The sequence below is a fragment of the Phalangium opilio genome, unplaced genomic scaffold (assembly GCF_054372755.1).
Source record: "Phalangium opilio isolate 3A_F unplaced genomic scaffold, DU_Popi_V2 ptg000089l_1, whole genome shotgun sequence".
Taxonomy (NCBI): domain Eukaryota; kingdom Metazoa; phylum Arthropoda; class Arachnida; order Opiliones; family Phalangiidae; genus Phalangium; species Phalangium opilio.
The window spans coordinates 5743384-5764928 of record NW_028324194.1 but is presented as its reverse complement, the minus strand read 5'-3'; the positions used below and the strand labels follow the sequence as shown (position 1 = coordinate 5764928).

General features: G+C 37.4%; 1 protein-coding gene and 2 long non-coding RNA genes across 3 annotated transcripts in view; 2 read left to right on the top strand and 1 right to left on the bottom strand.

Annotated features, from left to right (window-relative positions):
- LOC149647162 (uncharacterized) overlaps positions 1–21545 on the top strand; it is a 319264-nt gene that overhangs the window by 34104 nt on the left and 263615 nt on the right. The gene's annotated exons all lie outside the window — the stretch shown is intronic.
- On the top strand, positions 1407–6937 carry LOC149647184 (lipase member J-like). The gene is made up of 9 exons (XM_089850285.1): positions 1407–1565; positions 1943–2144; positions 2207–2321; positions 3215–3365; positions 4007–4099; positions 4837–4995; positions 5396–5467; positions 6321–6389; positions 6695–6937. The coding sequence occupies exons 1-9, from the start codon at positions 1407–1409 to the stop codon at positions 6935–6937; spliced, it is 1263 nt and encodes a 420-aa protein (XP_089706411.1).
- Positions 15929–16519, bottom strand: LOC149647183 (uncharacterized). Its single transcript, XR_016371800.1, has 3 exons — positions 16496–16519; positions 16421–16450; positions 15929–16370 (listed from the first exon to the last, which is right to left on the bottom strand). It is a non-coding gene; the product is annotated as an uncharacterized LOC149647183 (long non-coding RNA).

Below are 21545 nucleotides of genomic sequence, written 5' to 3'. Positions count from 1 at the left end.
ACGAACTTCTAACGCAGCGCACTACTGTAACAACGGACGGACACACACAGACAAAAGCATAGACTGCTTTTTAACTCTTTCCGTATTAATTTTGAATTGAGAAACAAGATTATCTTAAATATTAAAATGAATATAATTAATATTTAATATTTTCTTCGCTAGTTATTCGCCTTATTGAACGTTACATCGTTTTAAAAAAGAACAGTTAAACATTCTTGAGAGACTTGACTAATATTGGCGTTTGAAATGAAGCATACGCCGGTTGCTTCGCCTTATTCAAATAGGTAGTATATAAGGGTGTCGAACTACAGTTAAAAGCAAGAACAACCGCAATTGCGAAAACCTATCGTGGACAACCCACCCTAGGGAGGCTAGACGTTTCTCGTAACCCTAGCTGATCGCCGCGAATGTCTTAAACCAAACGATGACGATGGAGTAGAAGCCAGGTGTGCGGGATGGACAAAAACAAAGAGCAGAAGATGGTGGTGTAGAAGCCAGGTGTACAGACTGGTGTCCATGTGGTATGGACAAAAACAAAGACCAGAAGATGGTGGTGTTAGAAGCCAGTGTGTACAGACTGGTGTCCATGTGGGATGGACAATGACCAGAAGATGGTGGTGTTAGAAGCCAGTAAGTACAGACTGGTGTCCATGTGCGATGGACAAAAACGAAGACCAGAAGATGGTGGTGTTAGAAGCCAGTGTGTACAGACTGGTGTCCATGTGGGATGGACAATGACCAGAAGATGGTGGTGTTAGAAGCCAGTGTGTACAGACTGGTGTCCATGTGGGATGGACGAAGGCCATAAGATGGTGGTGATTAGAAGCCTGTAAGTACAGACTGGTGTCCGTGTGGGATGGACAAAGACCAGAAGATGGTGGTGTGAGAACTCGCCATAGAGTAGCCATTTCCGTGACTGTGAAAGCAGTTCGGAAATGGCGAAAAGTTTGCTCCGATTTGGAAACTGCGAACGCGGTCACGTGGGTGTAACAACAGACACACACACAGACACACAGACACACACACAGACACACACACAGACACACACACAGACAGACACACACGATCGTTACAGAACCTCTCCGTGACATACGTCACTCGGAGAGGTAAAAATAAAGCATGGAACTGTTTTCGTTCCCGCATAACGTAAAAACGTTTAGTACCATTGACTTGCAAAATATCCACGTGCGTTCACCTAATGAACCAAGATTGGTTGCTTGTTTCCGGATTTCACGCACATTTGCGTTAAAAACTGCAGATGTTTGCAAGCGCTCCATTTTCAGATTGTCGCTGTTATTTATCGTGCGAAAAGTCTCACTTCCGCCTAGAAATTTATTTTCGAAATTCTATGCATGGAAGACACAAATATGCTTTTAATAATATGTATTATTCATAGTTTGATCAAAATGACTGTAAGTGAAAATGTTATTCTGAAAGTCGGTGAACTTCTCTTCGACTTGGTTCATTTTCCGGACAGTTTATTGAAAGTTTTGGTGAATGACGCGTCAATGTCAAAAATATCGCTGAAAACTAACTTCTTCGATCCTGATTACAATCGAAGTTTAGTAAGTTTGTAATCTTTATTTTAAAGGAAAAAGGCTTTTCGAAATTTAAAAGGAAAAAATATTAAGAAGAAAAAAATTATCTCTCATTACAAAATAATTAGCATTTAATTAGTCTTAAAAACAATCAAGGACTACCACGCCATCCGCCACTGGTTTAGTGTGACGTCTGCTTAATCGAACCTCTCTTACCCCTTACCTCTCTCTGTCTGTGAGAATTCAACCAATCCCGTAAGGATAAGTGGTTCGATTTAGCAGACGCCACTAAACCAATGGTGGATGGCGCAGTAGTCCTTGTTTTTTAAGACTAGCTAAATGTGTTCATTCGTTTATCTTTTAAAAATGTTTGCCTACTACAATTATTTCATCCTCTAATTAAGCCTGAGTTAATTGAAAATCTCGGATACCCTGTGTCAAAGTACGAAGTTCAAACTGCAGACGGATATATTTTGGGATTGTTCCGCATCCCATTCGGTAAAAACAATTTGATAAAACGGAAACAATTGCCAGTATTAATGGGTCATGGTTTACTGAGGGCCGCTTGGTGCTTCGTTATCAACTATTATTCCTATCAAAATTTGGGTAAGTTAAACAAAATTAAATTCGATTTAGCAAGCAATGAACAGTCTTTAATATTCTAATAGCTAATGTTTTGGCTGACGAGGGTTACGATGTATGGCTTGCAAATTTCAGGGGAAATATATATTCGCAGAAACACGTTACGTTAACGACGGACGATGTTGAGTTTTTCGAATTTAGGTAAGATTTTAACGATTGTACTTAATTTGTTTTCAAGTTATGCTCAATTTATTGTATCGTTTTCCATTTTACTGATCCGTGTTTTGTCCTCGGTCCGTTCGAGATTTTGATTGTACGTCATTGAATCTCGGACTTTATAGGCAAAGCGAAAAAACAAGTTGGGAAACCAAAATATACCTCTCCAAGTCTAGACTATGGCTATCTACCCAATTAAGAGGTTTTTCATAAATAATTAAATATAATTCATATCAATTATTTTAATCGTCAGTAATTTACCTTAATTCTAGTTAAGTCGTTTTAAGAAACATTATTTCTAACATAATTTTAAACATAGCTATTGTTGATGTTTGAATTGTAGCGTATGGCTCTTAAACAATTTTGGAAATTTAGGGCATATAAGTAGGTCCATTAAGGGTTAAGAAATACCCAAACCTTTGGCGGAAGCCCTGCCATTGGGAGGCTAGTGGTTTCTCGTAACCCTAGCCGATCGCCTCGTACATTATAATCCTAACGATGATAAATGAGTAGAAGCCAATATATCTTTCTGTGAACTACGAACACGTTTTCTCCGATTTGCAAACTGCGAACGCGGTAACAGACACACAGAAACATCCAGTGTAATACCTCCCCTTGACGTCATCGTTACTTGAGATCATCCCAGTACCGTCTTAACACAAGTTAACAGCATTACAGGCCACCGTGCAAATGCAGTACATTGCACCCCATATTGAAATGAATAAAATAATATAAATAATGGGGTCAATGTACATTCAACCTTTTTCGTGGGACTCTTAGACAAGTGCCTATTTGGTCCTTGGCATCAAATGGAAAACAATATTTGAAACTGGCTTTACTAATTTGATAATTGTAACGTAAGGATCAAATTTTTACAGCTGGGATGAAATAGCTTTACAAGATTTGCCAGCTCTTATAGACTTCATTTTAAATGAGACTGGTGCGAGACAGTTGAATTATATCGCACACTCAATGGGTACCACCGCTATGTTTTCTCTTCTGTCGAAGAAAACAGAATATAACGACAAGGTGAGAATTATTTTTCATTTCAAAATTATTTATATCTAAAAATGTGCATAAAAAAATTAAAAGTGGATTTTAACGATACTCAAATGGGAAACTAAAGACATTTCGTAGTATCTACATGATTCAAGAGCCCAGCGGTCCTATAATTCCTATCAAATCCGCCATTTTTGAAACTGTCCTATCCTATTTGACTTGGTCAAGTTTTTTCTTGTATTGAGATCACATTTGACTAAATACCGAAATTGCTCGCTCAGGATTTTCATATTCTAGGAGAGCGGTAGCTCTCTTAGATAAGACTTGATACTGCCTCAAATGTATAAGGATGGTTTTTTGATTTATATAATGTTTTAATTAAGTTCCTCTTTTCAAAGTAAAATCCAATTTATTTTCTTTTGAGATTTTTCTACATAGATAAAGCCAAATTAGTATTATATATGAGCATTTTTAGTCCTATATTTCCCCATAGAAACACCTTTCTTCTCCTTTAAAATGCTATTTTTCCTATAAGGAATTAAAATTTTTGAAAAATAATCTATTGAAGGCGATGGTATGGTTTTAACACGAAAACGTCTTATTTAAACATTGTTTTTTATAAAAGCTGGTTTTTGAACTTTTTTCGACAAATAGCAAATACCATTTTTCAGGTAAATCTCTTCGTTGCTCTAGCACCAGTAGCAAAATTGACATACTCTACGTCACCTGCTATGTATCTATCTAATATATCAAATGTATTAACAGTAAGCTCAAATATTTTTTCTTGCTGTTTCATCATTAGTTTAGGCGCAGTTTCATTCGCATCCACTGAAATCTGAGTTTACCCGTATGTCACTTATGTTTTACAATACAAATTTCTTAAAGGGAATGAGAAGCTTCGTTTGAAAAACCTCTGATTTATATAACAAAAGATAGAATTAATTTCTGTAAATTCAAAAATATCAAGCTTTTAATTCTCCGATTTCTGCTTATTTGGCCGCAATATGCATTTGAAAATTCTTCATATGAAATCCACTTTTTATGAAAGGCTAAAACGTTTCCCGTAGGCTGGCGCCACAGATATATTATTCACGCGAAATGGTGCCACTCTCTCCGCTATCAGACCCAGAGTTTAGACTGGCGAGAAGCTCGAGACGCCTATAGGATTCCCGCGCTTTTTTCCCTCACGTCATAGTGATGTCATCAAACGGGTGAACAAGCTCGACAAGACAAAATTTTTGATATATCGAAACCGAGTTTTCGTGATTTTTCAATGGATTTTCAAAATAGAAACTTTGGTTCAATTCTATTAAAAACTTGATATTTTGAAAGTAGAGACTTGAAAGTGTAGCATAATAGCACTTTCGTGGTAAAATATGATATGAAATTGAAAATTCGCATTCCCTTTAACAACTCTTATTTAATTTCAATGAATACTTGCGCTTTCGCCTCACAAAATGAAACGGTTTAAGTTCATTTATACGCCATCCTTTTATTACAGGCATTACTATCGGCGACTGATGCTGAAGCCTACCTGCCAGCAACGTCTCAAGGACCATCTCTCTTTAATAGAATAATTTGCGGGGTTGAATCTATTAGCGGTTTTTGCAGATTAATTGAACAAATAATTCAAGGAACTGATACAACACATTTAAATAAAGTAAATAACATGTTTCACACGGCCCTCTAGCATTTAAATAATATATCACAGCTCAAAAGTATCTTAAGTACCACCTTTACAGTTTTTATCTAAGTGTCATTACGATGGCAATTTCACCACCTAGGATTGAAAAACTGATCTTAATTTCTATCCTTTGTTTTGTAACTTTGTATGATATCTTGAAAAACTATTCGCCCAGTGATTATTTCAATTCAAACCTCGGTTTTGTCTTTGACCTGTATCTATCAAACCCCAGATATTGATTTCAAACGCAAAATAACCTTACATATGACCCTGAAAATGTGGAAAAGATCAGAGTGCTAGAACTCGCTTTTACTTATACTTGCTCCATCTATGCCGAATGTAGTGTTATATTATGATTGTTTATCTTATATTTTAGACAAGATTACCGGTACTCCATAATCATTACATTGCAGGAACATCATACTACGCACCAATACACTTTTTCCAGGTAATAGAAAACCACATCAGTTTTTATAATTAATAATACTTATAATCCAAGCTTTATCTACGAAGGGATGTTCACACTAAGCCTGTGCTTATTTACGGGTGGGTCCCTTTACAATGCCTACAGAGGTGGTGGCAAGACCCTATGCCACGGCTAACCTCATTGATCTATACTATTACCAAAAGTGGATGAGAGGAAAAGTATGAAAATGGCCAAAAGTCGCGAGTCATCAGAGTTTCGCCGTAGTTGACCGTTTTATTGGCGTAGCTATACTGGGACTGTTCACTCCCTTAAAATAGGTTTTGTGTTAATTCGCGGTTACGCGGTTACCGTCGTCTGCTATTGTGTAATCTCGGTAATTTAGCTATAGCGCGAGCAGCTTGCGTCGTGATGCCCGTGATCGAGTGGGTTATGGTTAAACTAAGGAGCATAAATGTCTGAACTACCTTCAGTCGCGAGTTTGCAAGTCCATCAGTCACTAGAAAACTAAATAGTTATTGGCGAAACTTTGATGTCCGCGTTTTTTAACACAGGCTCTATGGCCATTGTCATACTTTCCCTCTCATCCACATTTGCTATTACCGTTAACTTCAGCAAGCTCTTTAATAGTATTATCAAAGTATTATGGATGGGGAAAATATGCAGGGAAAACGTTTATTACCCGGCATGGCATTCCGCAAAGAAATTCGCCCACTGAAATCCGAGTGTAAATTACAGATTTATTGGCTCTGGTAGAGCAATTTAATGGTGCTTACTAAAATGTTGCCACAAACACACTAGACGACAAACTCCCGATAACATACACAATTGTGAAGATTTTTCTCGAATATAGGCTAACATCATTTCGTTATTTCAGATTAGAAACGCTGACCTTTTTCAAATGTACGACTACGGCATTGAAGGGAATCTTCGAAAATATAACCAGGCAAATATTTATTTGATCATGGGAGACCATTAGTTTTTTCATAGGTTTAGAAGATATGTTCCATAAGTAAGACACTACCTATACTTCATAATACTGAGAGCTAGTTCGAGAACAAGCGAAATTTGACTACAGTCGCTTTTGTAGACGCTCTTCCTATTTAGTCTGCACTAAGCCGTTGGCAGCACCTCACCAGGCGTCGCTTTACCCAGAATCTATGACCTACGTCACTTGACAAACTTATGGAACATATCTTATGAACTTTGGGTTTTCGCATTCTAAGCATTTTCCATCTCTGATTTTTTTAGGAAAAGCCGCCGTTGTACAACCTGCAGAATATATCAGCAAAAACTGCTTTGTACAGTAGTCTACAAGATCAGTTGGCAAATCCACAAGACCTGAATTTCATCAGAGATAATCTAAAATCCATAGTTGAAGATTTTATAATCAAAGAAATAGACTATTCGCACGACGATCTGGTTATAGCTGCAGATGCGCACATTTATTTGTATCCTGTGTTGCTTAGGCATCTCAACAAATACAATACATAGTTACATACATCGGCACTTAAACCGATATATCGACTCGATGTTATTTTACCGATTTTTACTGATTTATTGGTTCGAGGTGATTTAACCGATGTATCGGTTAACAATCTGTCTATATCGATTGTTAATCGGTCTATATCGGTTGATAATCGGTCTATATCGGTTTTTTATCGGTCTATATCGGTTGGGAATCGATCTATATCGGTTGGGAATCGATCTATATCGGTTGGGAATCGATCTATATCGGTTGGGAATCGATCTATATCGGTTGGGAATCGATCTATATCGGTTGGTAATCGATCTATATCGGTTGTTAATCGATCTATATCGGTTGTTAATCGATCTATATCGGTTGTTAATCGATCTAAATCGGTTGTTAATCGATCTAAATCGGTTGTTAATCGATCTATATCGGTTGGGAATCGATCTATATCGGTTGGGAATCGATCTATATCGGTTGGGAATCGATCTATATCGGTTGGGAATCGATCTATATCGGTTGGGAATCGATCTATATCGGTTGGGAATCGATCTATATATATTGGTTGGGAATCGATCTATATATATTGGTTGGGAATCGATCTATATCGGTTGGTAATCGATCTATATCGGTTGTTAATCGATCTATATCGGTTGTTAATCGATTTATATCGGTTGTTAATCGATCTATATCGGTTGTTAATCGATCTAAATCGGTTGTTAATCGATCTATATCGGTTGGGAATCGATCTATATCGGTTGGGAATCGATCTATATCGGTTGGGAATCGATCTATATCGGTTGGGAATCGATCTATATCGGTTGGGAATCGATCTATATCGGTTGGGAATCGATCTATATATATTGGTTGGGAATCGATCTATATCGGTTGGTAATCGATCTATATCGGTTGGTAATCGATCTATATCGGTTGGTAATCGGTCGAAATTGGGTTAAATAATCAGTTAGCTCGCTGAGTTTAAAATATCGGTATCGGTTCCAGTAAAACTTCAATCTCGGTTAATTTACTATGACTGCATTGTGCTTAACTTATTCTTCAAAATCGCATAAATTAAGGAAATGCCACAAACGGAAAAACATGCACAAAATAGAGTCGCTAGATGACCAAACTTAATTGGGCTGTCTGTGTAGACGGGTTTCGGTGGTTCGGTCTGAAAACCAGTTTCCTTTTCTAAATGACGGTGCCAAGGTATCTCTTGCTTGTTTTCGAAGAACCTAGAAAGTCTGAAGTGAAAAGTATTTCAAAATAAATATACACAGGAAATTAAATTTCAAAATTGCAATTTTTTTCTAATGAGAAAAATTATTCACGGCAAATAAGCCGCACAATTAAAGGAAGAGTACAGTTAATATAACATTGTAACTTAAAAGAATGGCCTTTGTCGAATTATATAAGGAAATATATATATCTAAAAATAAATTATCTCTTTTTACAAAATAATTGGCATTTATTTAGTCTTAAAAACAATCAAGGACTACTTCGCCATCCGCTATTGGTTTAGTGGTGTCTGCTAAACTGAACCTCTTACCCTTACCTACCTCACCCTTACCTCTCTCAGGCTGTGAGAATTCAACCAATCCCATTGGAGTAAGTTGTTCTGTTTAGCAGACGCCAATAGCCCACTAAACCAATGGCGAATGGCGCAGTAGTCCTTGATTATTTTTAAGACTAATTAAACGGTAACTATTTTATAATAAGAGATCATATTAATAATTTTCCATGTATATTTAGAAAAAGCCCGTTCTTTTAAGGTATAATGTTATCTAACCTGTCCTTTTGCTTTAAATTCGTCAAAGGTTTCCTTTACTCACCTGTTATTTATAAGTGATTCGACTTCTTCCGATATATTTTTGTTCATATAATACGTCACAGGTTTAAAGAATAAAAACTCTCTGCCCAAATATATTTCGGTGGATTTGCTAAGAATTCCGTATCGGTAGAGTCTTTCCAGAATAATCATTGAAAGAGTAAAATCATGAAGAACAGCCGCTTTTCCATTCATTACATCAAGAAAACGTGTAGCACCCATAATTCCCGTCCGGCGACATAAAATCCTCATTTTCATAGTGTCCTAGACATACATTCGTTCATTATACGAGAATGTGACATATTTGTTCTTTAAACACCATCACAGTTCGTTAATTTCTAAATTTGACCAAACTGCACGGTTTATATAACCTTAAGCAAAAACGGATTTATGTAAGAACGTTGAACGTAGCAAATTCACTACCCAACCTCGACTACTTTCTATGATTTGATGGGAGTGGCTTATCATTTCAAAACTCGCGCTCGTCATCTATAGGCCTTATTCTCTTATATTTTTAGGCTTTAAAAATGGATACTGCATAATAATAATAATAGTAACTTATAATTGTACTACAATAATAATTTTAGTATATAGAAAGAAAAACCAGATACTTAAAGAAACTGCGATTTAAAGAAACATCAATTAAATATATCCTAAACTTTAAAACTTAATTCCACTATATCGCATTGTTGTCCACTTTCCTTTTTAGCACTGGTGCATCTTCAAAAAAAAAAAATATTTAGCCACGAAAATATAGATAAGAATGACATTTTCTACAGCTAGAAGTCACTATATACAAAATTTGTGGGTGGAGTCAAAATATAAGCAGACGAAGTTTCTCAATAAAGTATGCGAGGATGGTACCAGAGGCTAAAGCTATGATCCGATGTTCTTATTACATTAATCCGTTTTCACCCTAAGTTTATAAGATATTTTCCATAATTATGACACTACATATACTTCGTTATGCTAGGGATTTACAGCTAGAGCTAGTTCGAGAACGACAAGCGAGAATTGAAGTACTCGGTTAATTTTGCAGTCCATCTAGTTCCTATTTAGTCTGCATTACTGAGCCTTGACAGCGCATCAGCAGGTGCCGCTTTACGAGAACCTATGACGTTACACCTACGTCACTTCATGACAATCTCCAGTTTGTAACCAGTGACAAACTTATGGAACATATCTTATGAACTTATGATATTATTAAAACTATGGAAAGGTTTTTGAAGCGTTTGGTTGAGTTTCTAAAGATTGGGTTGGCTGACCTATATTCATTAAGCTAAGACCATTAAACAAAGATGGACTGGAAAAATTATAAGCTAAAACCCCCGTTCTTCTAATGGCATCGCCTGTCGTCGCCCCTAGCGGGAGACTCACGAAACTTAATTCGACTCAATCATGTTAATGTTAAGGCTATGGTTTGAGTGGAAAAAGTTTCAATATTATCCGCGGCGTGGCGCTACCTTATCTCCATTACTGTTCATCTGTGTTTAATAGTCTTAGTTCTAAGCCTGTTAAGAATGTTCCGATCTAGAACCCTAACTTATAAACTTACGACGCTATGTACTCACCAAATTGCAAATGTCCTCCATAGTATCATTGTTTGCATAGATGTTAATCTTCTTATCACGCAGCAACTCGTCAATGGTGTTGAAATTGAATATATGTTTGCTACAATATTTTGACGTGATGGCTCCACCAAATACGGCAAGGAACACCAATAGCATTAAGAACCATAGTCCTGAACTGAACCTAATTGCTGGTGTTGCCGGTATACTGATGCCTGAAACGTACAATTTAGAACAAATTAGTTACCGGTGCTAAATTTTATAAACAGCATTATCATAATTACCTTGGCCAAATATGGTACTTGCGTATTTGAAAAAATTATTTTGATAATTTGAAAGTGTAACTCTTACATTGTTATGACTCGAAAATATATTTTCGACAGTTTCCACGAAAGCTAAAATTGCGATTAAACAAAGGACCAGAAGCCAAAGCTATACGTATACAAACAAGTTAATACTATATTAATTTTTGTACAGCAAATCAAGTTAAACTGCAACCTTCAGCAATTCGCCGCAACCCGCAAAAGTGATTTTCTCTAAAGCGTTAAAAACTCGCGGACGAAAAAAGAGGAAAAAAAGTTAAAACATTTTTCCAAAGTTAAAAGTAGAAATTGAAATTAGTATGATAGTATGTTTTGCGTTTGGGTGAGTGGTCAAGGCACCAAATACAAGCGTAGATTTATATAACACGCTAGACGGAACGAGGTTGGCATTCAACCCTTTAGACGATAGTTATCACTTGCGATAACTCGCTTAAATAGATAGAGCATTGCCCCTTTAAATGATAAATATTTTGTAATATGAGAACATTTTTTTATTTTTCCTTTCATCTTTAGAAAAAGGCCGATCTTTTAAGTTTAATGTTACCTGAACTTTTCCTCTAAAAACGACTGAAATTCCACAGCTAATCGACTCCCTAAAAACTATTACTGTTAACCTCTAAAGCATTTTGATTGAAATGAGAAACCGGTAACACCGCGGAGACAAACTCCTTTAACAAGTGGGGGGAAAACCAAAGATGAAAGAGGTAAGATTGAGTGGAAATAAAGGAAAGTACGTATCAAAGAGGGTTTCGCGAGGCGTCGAGTTATGGGTTTTTTCCTCGGCTTTCCAGAATCGCGTGTTTGGCTGGAAGTCGCGGATGAATACATTTGCCATAAAACTATTTTCTCTTCGTCTATCCAGGTTGAACGATTTTAGTTAGTTTTAGGACCGTATAATGGCGCGTGCAAGAAAATTTCTCTCGAAAACTTGCAGGTCTCTCATTGGTTGAATTCAAATGTGTTTTTCATGTGATATTGACGCCTTACGGAGATACGTACTTCCCTTATTTACTTCTGCTATAACCTTGTACCCCTATCTCCGGCAACGAAGTCCTCTCAGCATTTTCAGAGTTTCAGTAGGGTCGTACGGTATAGTACGGAAACTTCAAGAATGCTCCCTATGTCCTACAAAATACAATGGCGCTACGCGGCAGCACACTTAACAACCGCACCGGGCGTGCTCAAAGTATATTGGAAGACTTCCACTGCCGTACATAGCGGCCCACCCTTTTTCGACTCCATTCCACTCTTTCCTTGCAAACTCTGCGCAGAAGGGTTGCAGCCATCTTTGAAAATGATGACCCACAATTGAACAAAAATGTTCCGACTGCATGGCCGGATTAAAAAGGGCCCGAGGGGGCACATGCCGCCGGGTGCAAGGCATGTTGGGGCGCATTGGGTTAAACTATTCCTCCTTAGCAACATTTGCTGTTCCGTTTTCCTGACTTAAGGGGGAGCGTACTATCTCGGCCCCGGTTGCAAAATTGCTTAATCCAGCCCTGCCTGGCTAGCAATGCCGCGTACTTTTGCTTCTATTGAATTTCTATGATATCACGAATAAACTACTACGTACAGATTGTGGAGTAGACAGTAGTCCTTCAAGAGATCCAGTTATTTCCTCTTCAGGAATTACATTTTTTCTCGTGATTATTACGTTGTATGAAAACATAAAAGAGACGGACATTTTAATATTATGCTTTTCCAATACTTCAGAAGTTGGAGATGTGGGCCATAAGAATATATCACCATCCTGCTGTAAGAATATTATAACGTCATGCGAGTAACCAGTTATGAAAACCAAAATATTACCTCTCCGAATCGAGAGGACTACCTACAAACTTATTTACCAAGACGTGCAATTACTGCTCGTTATTGATAAGTAACTGCAGAATTTAAAATTAAGGTTTAGTTTACAGGCATGACTGATAACTTTAGTCCACAATAAAGCTGAATTATCTCTAGCCGCACAAAAAGATAATTTTCATAAGAAGAATAGAAGGTCCAAAGCTATAATGCAACTACTAGAAGACAGTTCAGGTAACATAACATTATAACAAGAAGTGATATCTAGTTTATTAGGGTGAAGCAGGAGTTCATAATAACCCGAAGTACGAAACTGGTTAAAAAGCCCGTAACAACAAAGTTTCGCCGTAAAGCTCAGCGGATTCATACACCGCTTAACTCCCAAAGAAATAGTTACCCCATTTTTAGCGCCAACGCGCATTAATTTCCCATGTTCCGGGTTAGTACTATTTTTATTATCTTGTGATTTTGGGAGCGAAAATGGCTCGCGTCTGTGTCTGTCGGCACGGTGTAAATTAAGCCTTGGCTAAGAAGTTGGCTTTTAGTCGGGGTTTCTAGTTTTCTACAAAACATTTAAACGATCGTCAATGATGTTTTGTTGTGATATGTGTGAGTGAGAATTCCGTGGTTGAATTAAAACGGTTTGGACAAATTTATTCCCAGTATTTTAATATAAGAATTGCAACGTGTTTCTACGTCCACCATATCGCCATTTTTCTTTTTGACGGAGATCCCAGCCAACGGAAGTTTTGGAACGAAAACCAAGGAGCATAGATACCACTACGATATACTGTAAGGTTGTATGTCCATAAACAGGCTAATCCTTTCTATGCGCAACGACAGAATCTTGTTGTTCGCGATTTTTACCATCAGCTCTATGGCCAGTTTCATACTTCCCCCCGAAGGGGGGTTATTATGAACTCCTGGGTGAAGTTATAAATTCGCCACATTTCCAGCTTTATCTCCAGTCCAAACGTCGGTCCGAAGTTAATCCCTGCATCTAAATTACAACCAGCATCTCATTGGTTCTTGAAAACGCACGTCAGCGCGATGCGAATGACAAAAACAAAGAGGAGAGAGGGAGAGGGAGATAGAAACGCGCTTTATAAAGTCCGACGAAAAATGGGAAAATAGGGGGGAAAGTAGGGGTGGGCGATTGACCTCCTCGCCTAATCTCTGTCAACCCCTACGTCAACTGTGCGCGAGAAAGCAGCGCTTAGGCGCCGCGGTGTACCGTACATTTGGTGCACGGGTAGTTGAGCGGTTTTCAAAAGAGCGTTTTGGAATAAAGCGGTTCCTAAAACAACGGTTTGCAAAACCGCGTGGAAGCAAAACCGCGGTTGCTGTTTCCGCGTTTCTCAATACAGCGCTATTTCCCAAAACAGCGGTTGCTGTTTCCGCCCAAACTGTGATTGATAGGAAGGGAAAAGGAGTAATGTTATATCGGAAGTAAATATAAAATATAATTTTTGGAAAAGGCATATTATTTTGGGAAGTTAATGAAGATAAACAACAATATTTTGGAAAAGGCGTACTTTCGTACGCTCAAGATATAAACGCTGTAATCAAAATGCGCTAAAACGAGAAATGGCTATAATGGCAAACGCGTTTATGAAAATGCCGTTTTGGACAATGCTGTTTTGATAACACGCCCAATCGATAACATACCCGTACATTTGCTTTGGTCCCATTGAACCGAATTCCCATTCGACAGAACGCCTTTTTTGTGGTGTCCCATTCGACCGAACGTAGCCAAAAGGTGCGATTTTATTATAGTCCCATTGGACCGAAATTCTATTGAACTGGAAGAAGACATACTGTGTGGCTTTGCATTAAATATATTTTTAATTAATAGGAAAATCTTTTCGAAAAGGTGGCAGCTAATTAATAGGAGAATATTTTAGAAAAGGTGGTAGCTAATTAAAAGGAGAATATTTTGGAAAATGTGGCAGCTAATTAATAGGATAATGTTTTGGAAAAGGTTGCAGCTAATTAATAGGAGAATATTTTGGAAAAGGTGGCAGCTAATTAATAGGAGAATGTTTTGAATAAGGTGGTAGCTAATTAAAAAGAGAATATTTTGGAAAAGGTGGTAGCTAATTAAAAGAATATTTTGGAAAATGTGGCAGCTAATTAGCAGGAGAATGTTTTGGAAAAGTTGCAGCTAATTAATAGGAGAATATTTTGGAAAAGGTGGCAGCTAATTTATAGGAGAATGTTTTGGAAAAGGTGGTAGCTAATTAAAAGGAGAATATTTTGGAAAAGGCGGTAGCTAATTAAAAGGAGAATATTTTGGAAAACGTGGCAGCTAATTAGTAGGAGAATGTTTTGAAAAAGGTGGTAGCTAATTAAAAGGAGAATATTTTGGAAAAGGTGGTAGCTAATTAAAAGGAGAATATTTTGGAAAATGTGGCAGCTAATTAGCAGGAGAATGTTTTGAAAAAGGTGGTAGCTAATTAAAAAGAGAATATTTTGGAAAAGGTGGTAGCTAATTAAAAGGAGAATATTTTGGAAAATGTGGCAGCTAATTAGCAGGAGAATGTTTTGGAAAAGGTTGCAGCAAAATTAATAGTAGAAGATTTTGGAAAAGGTGGCAGCTAATTAATAGGAAAATCTTTTGGAAAAGGTGGCAGCTAATTAATACGAGAATGTTTTGGAAAAGGTGGTAGCTATTTAAAGGGAGAATATTTTGGAAAAGGTCGTAGCTAACTAAAAGGAGCATATTTTGGAAAAGGTGGTAGCTAATTAAAAGGAGAATATTTTGGAAAATGTGCCAGCTAATTAGCAGGAGAATGTTTTGAAAAAGGTGGTAGCTAATTAAAAGGAGAATATTTTGGAAAAGGCGGTAGCTAATTAAAAGGAGAATATTTTGGAAAACGTGGCAGCTAATTAGTAGGAGAATGTTTTGAAAAAGGTGGTAGCTAATTAAAAGGAGAATATTTTGGAAAAGGTGGTAGCTAATTAAAAGGAGAATATTTTGGAAAATGTGGCAGCTAATTAGCAGGAGAATGTTTTGAAAAAGGTGGTAGCTAATTAAAAAGAGAATATTTTGGAAAAGGTGGTAGCTAATTAAAAGGAGAATATTTTGGAAAATGTGGCAGCTAATTAGCAGGAGAATGTTTTGGAAAAGGTTGCAGCAAAATTAATAGTAGAAGATTTTGGAAAAGGTGGCAGCTAATTAATAGGAAAATCTTTTGGAAAAGGTGGCAGCTAATTAATACGAGAATGTTTTGGAAAAGGTGGTAGCTATTTAAAGGGAGAATATTTTGGAAAAGGTCGTAGCTAACTAAAAGGAGCATATTTTGGAAAAGGTGGTAGCTAATTAAAAGGAGAATATTTTGGAAAATGTGCCAGCTAATTAGCAGGAGAATGTTTTGAAAAAGGTGGTAGCTAATTAAAAGGAGAATATTTTGGAAAAGGCGGTAGCTAATTAAAAGGAGAATATTTTGGAAAACGTGGCAGCTAATTAGTAGGAGAATGTTTTGAAAAAGGTGGTAGCTAATTAAAAGGAGAATATTTTGGAAAAGGTGGTAGCTAATTAAAAGGAGAATATTTTGGAAAATGTGGCAGCTAATTAGCAGGAGAATGTTTTGAAAAAGGTGGTAGCTAATTAAAAAGAGAATATTTTGGAAAAGGTGGTAGCTAATTAAAAGGAGAATATTTTGGAAAATGTGGCAGCTAATTAGCAGGAGAATGTTTTGGAAAAGGTTGCAGCAAAATTAATAGTAGAAGATTTTGGAAAAGGTGGCAGCTAATTAATAGGAAAATCTTTTGGAAAAGGTGGCAGCTAATTAATACGAGAATGTTTTGGAAAAGGTGGTAGCTATTTAAAGGGAGAATATTTTGGAAAAGGTCGTAGCTAACTAAAAGGAGCATATTTTGGAAAAGGTGTCAACGAATTATTGGAACCAAACCAAACCTGACCTAACCTAACCTAACCTAACCTAACCTGACCTAACCTAACCTAACCTGACCTAACCTAACCTGACCTAACCTAACCTGACCTAACCTAACCTGACCCAACCTAACCTAACCTGACCTGACCTAACCTAACCTAACCCAACCTAACCTAACCTAACCTAACCCAACCTAACCCAACCTAACTTAACCTAACCTAAACTAACATAGCCTAACCAAACCTAACCTGACCTAACCTGACCTGACCTAACCTAACCTAACCTGACCTGACCTAACCTAACCCAACCTAACCTAACCTAACCCAACCTAACCCAACCTAACTTAACCTAACCTAAACTAACATAGCCTAACCTGACCTAACCTGACCTGACCTGACCTGACCTAACCTGACCTGACCTGACCTGACCTGACCTGACCTGACCTGACCTGACCTGACCTGACCTAACCTAACCTAACCCAACCTAACCTAACCTAACCTAACCCAACCTAACCTAACCTAACCTAACCTAACCCACCCGAAACCAAAATATTAAAATTTTAATTTAAAACTTAAAGACATTGATGAAACTACCATTAAGACTGTACTTCATTTTAAGCACAATTTCTTTATTAATTCTATATATCTTTTGCCATGAAAGGAAAGAAAGTGAGCGATTTAATTAGTATCACGAAACATTCACTTTTAATTTTATTAACATACCTTTCGGAGATTCGAACCAACAACCTATCGCTTCGCAGTCCAACATCGTATCAACTACACCAGCGAATCGCTGACGTCTTCAGTGTTTCAAGTTATATTCATGTATTTTTTAGGGGCATATTCGGACGATTGGGATTTCGGTCCATCGGAAATATAGCCATTGGGCTGGAAATCTAAAATCATTGCGGGATATTCGGTCGAATGGGATTTCGGTCCATTGGGAATTCTGTTGAAAGGAACGATACCGTACATTTACCCCCGTTTTCACCACGCATGGATCACGGCTGCCTATACCGATTCTCTCTCCGTCATTCTCTCCTCTTTGACAAGAATTACGTATTTTCCAACTGAGGAGAGGCGAAATAGCCGGCCTTCTTTTACTTCCCCCCTTGTATTTTGAAAGGGGACTGGGACTATGGTGCGCGAACAGTAAGGCATCTTATACCTTCCCCCTAATAAACTAGATATCACTTCTTGATTATACCTTAAAAGAACAGCCTATTTCTTAATATATAATGAAAATTAAAAAATAATAAATGATCTCTTATTACAAAATAATATGCAAACGCCACTAAACCAATGGTGGCGCAGTAACCCTCGTTTTTAAGACTAAATAAATGCTAATTATATAAGAGATCCTTTATTTGTATTTAGATAAAGACCGTTCTTTTAAAGTATAATGTAGAGATGGCTGATACCCGGCTTAATCCGATAACGATCGATACCGGTGCAAACTGGAACCGATACCGATATTTTTAGTTGGAAAGTGCCATTTACAAATATATTAAAAATACTAGGAAATAATTTAAAGAGTAATTTCATGATTTACACTACTTAATTGTTCAGACACTGACTTAACAGAACGTAGTCACTCGGAGAGGTAAATATGTTGGCATAGTTTTTATTTACCTCTTTCATTTGCTTTATGTTTTCATCAAGCGAGTTAGTTGTCAGCTCTATGTGATTACATCTGTACGTAGAAAAGTAATTAGGCCTAGTTCATTCATTATGAAAAATCCTTCCTTTCAAATATTAATTCTCACGCTAAATATTTGTTGTTTTGAAACACGTAATAGAGCAAACTCATGTACGGATCTGTTTTAATTTTGCATTTAAACCTCTATTGGAATACAATGAAAATATTTTAATCCATGAAACATTGAGCCTCTATGTTTACTTACGCTAAGTAATACCAGGGATGGATATAATTTTAGAAGCAGGAATGGAAAACGGCTACCCTTTACCTCAGTCCGACTCATAGCCCAGTATAGAGCCCCTCCCTCCAACACGTAACGGAAATTTTAAATTATCTTATTGGCTCACTTAAACTACGTTCTGATAACGTTACTGACGGAGACGGCGAAAAATAGGTAATTCCAGAAGTATATAATACTTCTCTTCGAGAGAAGTGTACCACAAAGCGGGGTAAGTGTAACGTCATTCTTTCCAACATCGGAACATTTAGAGCAAGGTTACTAAACCGAATCACATATTAGTGCCATACAATTATAGATTTCACCTTACGGTGCGATGCCCATTTGTAGTTTGATGAGCGGGAAAGCAAACTAAAAGGGGGTGAGCCTGGGAAGAATGACGTTACAAAACTAAAGCATTACGAGGATACAGAGTGTCATCCTTCTTCTATTATCCCCTTCTGGTAATTCCTTTTTACCTCTGTCACTATGACCCTTCTCTTCTTTCATACCCCTCCCTTCCCGTGGAAGGGGGTCCTGGACTTTGACGCGCGCCCAGATTACCCTGTTCTCAATTCCTACTTCTAAAATTAAATCTATCCCTGGTAATACCGTAAGTTTATGGTCTACCATTAAGTTTCTATAACTAAACCATTTTTATATAAGATTAGTCTGTCCCCCTGCAAGCTCTAATCCATCCTAACCCAATCAGGTATTAAATTATATCAGGGAGGAGAGACTTGAGAGGGAGTGTTAAAGTGAATAGGCGCGTTCGTTCGCTTTCCTGGCTAAACTCGTCTCTCTCTGGCGCTGACTCGGGGACTCATCGCGGTGTCCGCGCGCATGCGTCAAATTTAAAAACCGGCTCTGAACTAGAAGGGGAAGGTCGTGTTTGCATTTCTGCCATGGTTAACTATAAGAAGTGTTGTTTTTTAAGGGTCTCGTACATAATCCCCCCGGACAAAATCCCTCTATTTTGGATTTGCCAAGACTTTTTCCCCCCGATTTTAGACGTGTTTGTACAAAATCCCCCCAGAGAAAACGTCCAGGACAAAATCCCCCGAAAGGAAAACTGTTCAACAAAATCCTACCGAAAGGATCATTTTATTGAAAATCCCCCAGATAATAGGCATTTAGAAGTAAAGGTAAACGGAAGCCCAAATCCAAAGATTATCTTTAATAATAATGCAAAAGCATAATTCACAAGAGTGAAAAGTATTGCAAACAATGTTCCTAAACCAAAAGAAGTAAACTACCGATTTTGTTTTAACTTATTTCCAAAATTCCAATATTTTGGAAAAGGCGGCAATTTATGGTTAGTCAGCGATATTTTGGAAAAGGCAGAAATTTATGGTTAGTCAGCAATATTTTGGAAAAGGCGGAAATTTATGGTTAGTCAGCGATATTTTGGAAAAGGCGGAAATTTATGGTTAGTCAGCGATATTTTGGAAAAGGCGGAAATTTTTGGTTAGTCAGCGATATTTTGGAAAAGGCGGAAATTTATGGTTAGTCAGCGATATTTTGGAAAAGGCGGAAATTTATGGTTAGCCAGCGACATTTTGGAAAAGGCGGAAATTTATGGTTAGTCAGCGATATTTTGGAAAAGGCGGAAATTTATGGTTAGTCAGCGATATTTCGGAAAAGGCGGAAATTTATGGTTAGTCAGCAATATTTCGGAAAAGGCGGAAATATATGGTTAGTCAGCAATATGTTGGAAAAGGCGGAAATTTATGGTTAGTCAGCAATATTTTGGAAAAGGCGAAAATTTATGGTTAGTCGGCAATTCATACTATTTTCTCCATCATTGGTTCCGCTTTTCCTCGTAGGGGGAATACTACTATTTTTACTACTATCCTAGTAAAAAATTTTCCACTGTGGAAAAAGACCTCTAAAATAGGAATGACCCCTGAAGGGTTCGTCTCCAAGCTGGGGATTTCGTTCCGTAAGCTGGGGATTTTGTTCCGTAAGCGGGGGATTTTGTCTCCAATTTGGGGGGATTTTGTCTGCAAATGGGGGGATTTTGTCTTATGCCTATTTGGACGGGGGGAAATTTTTGGAGGGATTATGTCCAGGGGGATTATGGGAGTCACCCGTTTTTTAATTGTTCAAGTAACCCTAAGTATTTAACAAGACCCGACATGGTAAATATCGTTTTCAAACCATTTCCCAAACCAAAAACAAAGCTTGAAATTTATTGAAAGTGAATAGAAGCTCGTGGAAATCGGTCTTCCACAAGCTAATATCCATCTTTTACATTTTTCTATCTGGGTTTTTGGCTTTGGAAACGCGTGGAAGGATATTCCTTTGATATATTTTTAAGCGAATACCTTGAATCATTTCTACAACCGTTACAAAAACAATTTGGCATTTTATTAAGCCTCGGTTTCCTCCCAACAGACGTTGATTGTTGGTTGAACAGAGTGAGTGGGGCAGCAGTCGATGGAAGCGGAAGCTGGCGCTGGCGGCCATGGCCAACTTAGGAGATGATCTAAGTTGGCCGTGTGGCGGCAGATAGAATTTTTAAATTCTCTCTGCTGGCGGTAGTAAACGACGTCACTCGCGCCTGCGCGTTAGCTAAAATTGAGGAACGGAGATAAAAATTCCTACCCCCCACTTTCTTTCCTATTTGCCACTGTATGACGGTTTTTTTAGCATTAGATCAAAACTCCCTCTAACGTTCCTTACTCCCTGATTATATGACACTCTACCGCCGTAAATTTCTGAACAACACTCAAGAGGTATCCAAAATGTAAAAATATTTTATGAAGCGCCATTTGTCACTTTGGAAAATACTCACTGATTCGGCAACGACGTTGACATTAAAAGCTGACATCGTAAGTTGTCGCGAGTATCTCGTACAACAATTTCTGGAATAGTTCTACCCCTGTTAATGACCGGTAATATATAGGCTCAAACCCCCCCCCCCCCTAAATCTAGTTTAGATAATTAGGTTTGATAATATTGAAAAATCATTACAAACATCATCATTAGAAACGAAATATTTATTTTGCACTGGGAAAGTACAGCCTAGAGTCGGAAGACAAATTTTTTTTTTTTGCAAAGAACCTTTCATATTGAGTCGTTTTATATATAACAGTTCAAGTTGGGAAACCAAAATAAACCTTTCCAAGTCGAGACGGGAGCCCCACTTAAGAGGTTTTTCTTAACTAACTAAATAAATATAATTGATATTAATTATTTTAATCGCCAGTAATCTACCTTAATATTAGTTAAGTCGTTCTAAGAAATATTATTCCTAAAATCATTTTAAACATAACTATTTTTAACGTTTGAATTC

Excerpts from the sequence above, each read along its gene's own strand:
- LOC149647184 (XM_089850285.1), top strand. The coding sequence starts at position 1,407 with ATGACTGTAAGTGAAAATGTTATTCTGAAAGTCGGTGAACTTCTCTTC. Across the intron at positions 2,322-3,214 it reads GTTGAGTTTTTCGAATTTAG|CTGGGATGAAATAGCTTTAC; the intron begins GTAAGATTTTAA and ends AAATTTTTACAG. Across the intron at positions 4,996-5,395 it reads ATACAACACATTTAAATAAA|ACAAGATTACCGGTACTCCA; the intron begins GTAAATAACATG and ends CTTATATTTTAG.